Source organism: Cibotium barometz, chromosome 18 (assembly GCF_041138505.1).
Source record: "Cibotium barometz isolate CiBa-2024 chromosome 18, ASM4113850v1, whole genome shotgun sequence".
Taxonomy (NCBI): domain Eukaryota; kingdom Viridiplantae; phylum Streptophyta; class Polypodiopsida; order Cyatheales; family Cibotiaceae; genus Cibotium; species Cibotium barometz.
The window spans coordinates 48,345,093-48,352,177 of NC_141063.1; the positions used below are offsets into that span (position 1 = coordinate 48,345,093).

At 42.3% G+C, this 7,085-nt stretch overlaps 1 protein-coding gene across 2 annotated transcripts; it reads right to left on the reverse strand.

The window, feature by feature from the left end:
* Window positions 1–2,179: 2,179 nt before the first annotated feature.
* LOC147629429 (uncharacterized) lies at window positions 2,180–5,618 on the reverse strand. Of its 2 annotated transcripts, none has more exons than XM_086812701.1 (5): window positions 5,291–5,616; window positions 4,664–4,902; window positions 3,497–3,606; window positions 2,989–3,138; window positions 2,180–2,814 (listed from the first exon to the last, which is right to left on the reverse strand). In XM_086812701.1, the coding sequence occupies exons 1-5, from the start codon at window positions 5,529–5,531 to the stop codon at window positions 2,550–2,552; spliced, it is 1,005 nt and encodes a 334-aa protein (XP_086668827.1). In that variant the 5' UTR covers window positions 5,532–5,616; the 3' UTR covers window positions 2,180–2,549. The 2 variants fall into 2 exon arrangements, with proteins under 2 accessions (XP_086668827.1, XP_086668828.1); XM_086812702.1 differs by having other exon boundaries at window positions 2,672–2,906; window positions 5,291–5,618.
* Window positions 5,619–7,085: the final 1,467 nt, after the last annotated feature.

Consider the following 7,085-nt stretch of genomic DNA (forward strand, 5'->3'; position numbering starts at 1 on the left):
TTCACCTATATTCTCTTACACTTGGGTAACTTGGTCCACACCACTTCCAAAGAGAGAGAGAGTGTGTGTGTGAGTAAAAGAGAGACAAACACATAGAAGAAATGATGCCAAGACTCTCCAAGGGTAGGAATGGGACTTTCACCCATATCCTCCTACACTTAGGTAACTCGGTCTATGTTAAGCTTAGGCTTAACCTACTCTCTGCAGAACACAACTCCCATGAAGGCTCAGCAAAAGAGAAAGCATAAACTCACCTACAAGTTGTGGGGGATGCAAAACCAGCCTGTCTTGAACTTCCTAAGGAAGGCCCTACAAACTCTTGAGCAGAAGAGGCCAGCTCCTTCTCACCTCCTAGTAGAATTCAGCCTTAGAGACATCCAGCTGATGTAACTGACTCTCAGCTGACCTGCTGACTTGCTGACTCTCAGCTGAATGTCACCACCTTCTAGTCAAGTAGCCCCTTTAGACCATCAGCTGACCATCTTTGATGTACTGTTGACTGTTTTTAACACTAGACTGGCCTAGTTATATTTGAATCCTCCTCACAGTGATTGACAGATTTAGCATTGGGTCAACCCTGACTTTCTAAACTTCAGACATGCATCCACAATTGTTCAACTCGACAAAATCAATCAAGATAATACAAACTAAGCTTTATATCCCAAGATCTCATGTATCAAAACATAGATTCAATCCTTGAACTTTTCTTGGGACATGGGTTCAAAAGAGAAAGGAAAACACCAAAATTTAGAATCTCTTTACAGTAACACTTCTGTCTTCTAAGGAAGGGTATTGCATTCTTTGGCTCATTGATTTGCTAGCATCTTGAAACTAAGCTAAATTCCACCAATCAAAGCAGCCAACAATCACCTATAGGAAGAGCCACAATTTAACAATTGTTGGAAAACATGTAAACCAACCAACCAACGAACCTCCATCCCTCCCTCAAACCCCTAGAATACACACACTACATAGAAAATCCCATAGAAAACACACGCCACACTCTTCATGCTTTTCTTCCAAAAAAGATATACATGGCCTTAGATTATTACACACGATGACACATTTTATGTGAGAATTTATGGCATCAACCTCCAACCACACTCCACATCAGTCACAAGAAACGTTTTGAGGTTTTTCGGATTTTGTTTCGAAAGGTTTCACCCCTCGGCTAAGGAACTGCGAGGTTTCAAAAAATCAATAATTCTTATAGTAGCCATCTAACAACATAATGTAATGATGAAAAAATGGTGTCTTCTCACACACCTCGAGAAAGCATCCTTATTTTGGTGAGGCATTATGACAATTTTGCTCGATTAGATGCCACACGTTGTTCAATCAAGGACTCTTAAGAAATTGAAGAAGAGAAGGTAAAAATTGGGAAAGATTTAAGACATTGAAGAATAGTGTATGAAGAAAAAGGGAAAAGAAGAGCAAAGAAGAAGAGAAAAGGAGAAGAAGAGCAAGGGAGAAGAAGAGGAGAGAAGAAGAGAAAGAAAGACGAAGAGGAGAGAAGAAGAGAATCAAGGAAGGAGGAGTAGAGGTGAAACAAGTAGCAAAAGATGGAAAAGGGAAGGAGGGAGGCACGAGAAGAAGAGGGAAGGAAGGTGATGAGGAGGATATGGAAGAAAATTGAAAGTAAAAAAATCCCAAAAAAATCGGGGGAGGGGAGGGGGAAAAACTAAACCTAAAATTTGGACAAAACTACCGTAATGGAGAGGTTTCAAGGTTTTTAAAAACCATTTCGAAGTTTCGAGGTTTCGAAACTGGTTTTTTTGTTACTATGCTCCACATAAGTGAAGAAATGTTTCCAAAACATGATGACACAGCTTACTTTATGGCATCAACCTCCAACCACAGTGGAAAAACTGCACACAAGTGCTATCTTCTTTGGAAGGGGGAAAGAAAGAAAAAAGAAGATGAAATTTGAGCAGGCTTTGCCAACAGTCATGCCAAAACCAGTGAAGTTAACATAAGACCATTGTGCATCCTGGAACACTTCCCTGAAGGATGCTCCCTATTGCATGCACTGGGGCAGTAGCATAGAAAGGTCATTCTATCTCACACGAGCTTCACAGAGACAACTTTTAACCTACCAGTGTCCCTATCGAATTCACAATGGAAGACTGGCCGCTGGCACAAGGCAGGCAATTCCCTGCCAGCTGCATATTGGTGTAAATTATTTGCAAACTGCTAGAGTGTTCTGTGTTATGTATGGTGTGGATCTCATAACATGGGATGGATCATTATACCCGGCTATGTAACACGTGATGATACTAGAGATTGATTGCTTGTTGGTGTTAACAACGGGAAATAGATTATAGGCTTCCTATTATAAATTCTTAAAAGATTGTTTCCAAACAGAATAGTAGTTCCTCTCCTGACTTTAGCCTTTTCTAGTAAATATATTATACTCCCCCTTCCCTGGTAAAAAATGCTCACATTATAGAGCAAAAAATAGTATTCATAACTCTGCGGCAGTTGATAGCACAAAAAATAGGAAGTCTCTTCTTGAGATCCCATACGACGCATCATGGTAGTCATGCTCTCTACTTAGTTGCTACCTTCACAAAACTTGACGCTAAAATGTCAATCAATCCATTTGGATTGTCCACATGGACCCAATGCCCCGATTTCTCCAGTACATGGTAATGAAGGGTCCCCTGATCTGGTCTTTCCTGCCTACTTGCCTCAGCCAGCTTCTCCAACTGTGAAACAACTGATGGAGACCAACGATCACTATTCTCAGCTCGTACTATACCTATGTTTGTCCCTTTTGGAGGAAACTCCAAGAATGACCAGTAGCTAGTTTGTCTGTAGAAACATGTCAACACGCTCGATATTTGAATCCAGTACCAGTAGTACAATTAAACCCATTGAAAGCAGCTCATTAGTTGTAAGAGAACCTGAATCATACAGGCATTTTTTTAACAAATAAATCTCAGCTTTGTCTTCTCTGACATGGGGAGGATGGGAAGCAGAAAGTACCTGTACGAGAGGAACATATCATAGATGTCTTCCACATTAAAAATCCAAGTCATTTGCTCACTTGAAGGGTCTACCCTTTTAAGGTTACTACCAATCCAAATTGCAAGAGACCTAGAGAACCCCTCCTCCATCAACTTTTCCAAAAGCCATCTAGGAGCAAGACAAGCCAAGCCAATGTTTATCATCTGCAGCAAGTTATGATGCCCTTCATGGATGGAATGCAGTGGAAGAAAGAACAAGAGTGACATTATTTGAGTTCCTCAAACTCAGGCTGGTTACAGAACGCTCCCGGCCTGTGGGACAAGCCATGAATTTGGACAGGCAAGATTTTCCATCCATCCTGCCAAGGATGGTCACCACCCAACACCACCCCCCCCCCCCCCCCCCCCCCCCCCCCCGTCTGGCAGGATGCAGAGCAGTTCTGTAACAAGCCTCAGTATAAGTTCAAAAGTATAACATAGGAGTTGGCAAGAAACACATGCTGAGCTGAGCTTCGTTGTATGTCCACCTGTGTGAAGGAACCGGGTCCGGAAGGCTCTGAATAGCTGTCAAAATGCGCTGCATTTCTCCAATCTGCTCAATATCTACCTTAGCAGGGATAGAATCTAGAACCCATAGCTGTTCTGCATCATATACAACCTTAATTTGTAAATGGTAGACAATGCAGGAACTTAATGTTAGTAAAATTTATTTTCTTTTAAGAGCCAGTGTCAAGACTTGATTGAGAGAATGAGTCCTATTGATGGGGGCTTTTAAGCTGGGTTCAAGTTCGCATGCTTTCCATGTTTTGCACTCCACTGACGGCCAGCCACTAGAAGGGAGCCACTTGTGTGCGCACATGGAGACTAGCATTGCTCCTTCCCATAAACACCAGGCCCACAAAAGTGAAAGGTTATTTCAACCTTTCAAGGCGATTATAGGCTCCCATCTACACGGATCTCTCCACAAATGGGAAAAACAAGAGACACCCATCACCAATCAACTCCACCAAGCATGCATGAGAATTGTGCCTCCAACACCGCCCTTACTTTGAGAGAGGGGAGCGGCCCAAGGCTTGATACCATATTGGAAGTACCTAAGGTGGCTAATTCAACAGCGCAACCTACAGCCAGCCACCAGCCCGCGTCTGCACATGGGGAGGCCAGGATTGCTAGGCAAAGTTCCCACTTCCTTCGGCTAACACATCATATGTTATTCAGTGAAACAACAACAAATTCTAGACGTCAAGGCTGTGGCTGAGCTGTAATCAATCATCACCGTTGGGTAAGTGGCAACACAATCTACATGGTCATTGTTCATAGCTACTGGCTAAGGCACCCCATGCTACAACTCCTAAAGGCTTCCACGTGCATCTCATGCAAAAGGTGGGCATGCATTTTGAGAACGTTCCCTTCCTTCTTCCAAGTTTATAGCATTGTGATGGAACTATAAGCCATGTATCCATGGCGTTTCAGCTAGTGATTAATAAATGATGGCTTTAACCTTGAACATCACACCGGTCAAACCAGCAGATATCCCTACTCTTGTGTTTCTTTTAGGTGAAATACAAACTTGTCATGCCCCACATTTTTTTTGGCATTGACTCTGCATCTCCTATCAAAAATAATGGAAAAGGTATCTAAGTTCTTTTTAACAACATGCATTGTCTCGAAACAAAGAGGTTATCACAAGTCACCTGCTTGGGAGTGATTGCTGAAGGACCGTACTGCCCATATGCACAACTCTCTCCAAACTCGAGGGCAACTTTACCACCAAGAGAATGTCCCATGACAACATCTGGCCAATTCCATGATTCCGACTGGATGAGCTTTGCAATATCTTTGGCTGCTGATTGAAGGTTGTGTGGAGGTCTCAAATGCTCCAACCCAGCAGATTTTCCATGCTTCCTCATATCCACTAAAACAAGCTGCCAGCCTGCACGTAAGGTCACATATTCGGGTTTACAGTGATCCTTCACTTCCAAAGAGACAAGCTGCTAGTCAGCATATAATAGGGTTTGCACATACTAGGGTTTGAAGAAGTAAGCTGACAGATTACATTTATCATCACATTATAGAGTTTCCGGATTTGTGAATCCAAAAGATCACATGCATCGCATAGCTTAAGTGTGCAGTGCCAAAGTTTGGGAATTGCAAAGATGAAGACTAGGGTTTGGCAAGCAGAAAAAAGCACAGGATTCAAGGTCATGATCTCAGAGTGTGGTGCATATTCGAAGTTTAAGGTTTGGAAAAGGAGAAAAGGCAGAAAAGAGAATTAGGGTTTCGGCTAGGGTTTTATGACAATAGCGGTTAAGCAGAGTTACCTGGTGCATTGGGAGGGCTTCGCTGGATGACTTGGTTGAGGAGGCGCCTGCAGAGAGGTCGCAAATTTTTGGCCGCGCCCATGAGGCCGTGAATGATGATTGCGGTCCTCACCTGTGGCCTGTCGTCTCCTGCTGTCATGCTCTCGTCGGCAAGAAAAGCCTGAGCTCGCTGCTGGGTGAAGGAGACCGCCCACCTTTGGCATCCTCTGCTAGTAAGGAGGGATCTGCAGCCGAACGCCATAGCAATATTCTGAATCTCGCTAACTTTATGATGATAGACTCTAGTTATGGTGTCCAACAAAAATATACTATAAATGCAAAAGTGATGATTGAGGAGAGTATTTTAATAAGGCCCGAGTCGTGTTGAAATTAGACTTCAGATCCCTTCAAACCTCCATCTATCCTACACATTAAATCAAGGATGTCGGAGAGAGAACACATAGCCGTCTCGCGAAGCGATCGATCTGCTTACTGAGGGCCAGCAAGCAAAACTGCGCCAGGATGGGTGGAAGACCCCGGGACCAACACTTAAACAGTCCTTTCGAAGGGGTCCCACCACCAAAAGGCTCTTGTTCCGGCCCCACCGTCTTCTGAAGACTAGTGGCTTGACTTGTCTCCCTCACGCGGGCAAGTGTATTCTTGTATGTATAAAAACGAAGGGCTCGTCCTTGTCGACCGCAAATTAGTGCAGGAAAGAGAGGTGTTGCTCTAGAGTCCCAAGGTCACGGGTTCAAGCCCTCATTGCGCAAGCGATGACATGCAAGGGTGTGTGTGTCGTGTTGCACTTTCTAATCCCAGCCAATTCCCAACAAAAAGAAACACTCATCCTGGAAAGATAAGTAGTTATAAGCCTTATATTTGAAGCCCATGATGGGCCCCATGGTCCTTAACCTGCCAACCTATATATAAACACACCATGCTTGCTATATATATCCATGTAGAAGCTCTTAAAGCACTTTGAATAAAGCACCAAACTTGGTGTAAATACACAGCTAGCATTCCAATCCAATATAATGTTGACAATCTCAACACACCTGAACAAAGCTTTAAAACAATCTTCGGGCAACTGGATTATCTTTCCTTTCCTCGCCTCCATCTGGCAAAACAAATTTAAGAAAAAAACATTAGCTATTGCAAGATATAATTTTCGTGGAAAAAAAGAAGGAAAATGACAACCTTACAGAACTCATTTGGTGGATCAATATTTGAGGTGAATGGGATTTGAACAGGCTTGTAGACAGCAAATCGAAAAATTATGTATTATCTAGTGCCTATGACTCGAAAATCTAACCTATTAGGCTTTTTATAGTCCACAAACATTACATGTACATGAAGTTGATCCGCGATCTTTCGCAATCTTAGACTGTAAATTCCAAGGAGCCCAAAGCTCTCGTTTGTAAGTATCTCGACCATACAAACCTAGCAATAATCTGCGTTCTAAAAAATAAAGATATTCCTTGTCGCAAAAAGAATTAATCAATAGAAATATCAATTTATCAAATAAAACGCAAAAGTTACATAAAAAGCAGGTTTCTATATATACCATAAAACACCGATGCTCTCTAACAGTTTGATAAATTAAAGATGCTGTTGCTTGTCCATCCCAAAATGGAGGGTCTACAATTGAGCCATGAATATTAAATAGATTATGAAAAATAACAATACCTATATTATAGCAATCTCAAAAAATATTACCTTCAATATCTTGTCCATCACCATAAACAAATGAAAATGATCTCCTTGCCACCTCTATCCTAAGCAATATACCCCAGATATCAAATATAACACTCACTAC

Coding starts and splice junctions, on each gene's coding strand:
- LOC147629429 (XM_086812701.1), bottom strand. CDS start 5,531: ATGGCGTTCGGCTGCAGATCCCTCCTTACTAGCAGAGGATGCCAAAGG. Junction 4,903..5,290: donor AAGCCCTCCCAATGCACCAG/GTAACTCTGCTT, acceptor CCTTACGTGCAG/GCTGGCAGCTTGTTTTAGTG. Junction 2,815..2,988: donor GATATGTTCCTCTCGTACAG/GTACTTTCTGCT, acceptor ATGTTTCTACAG/ACAAACTAGCTACTGGTCAT.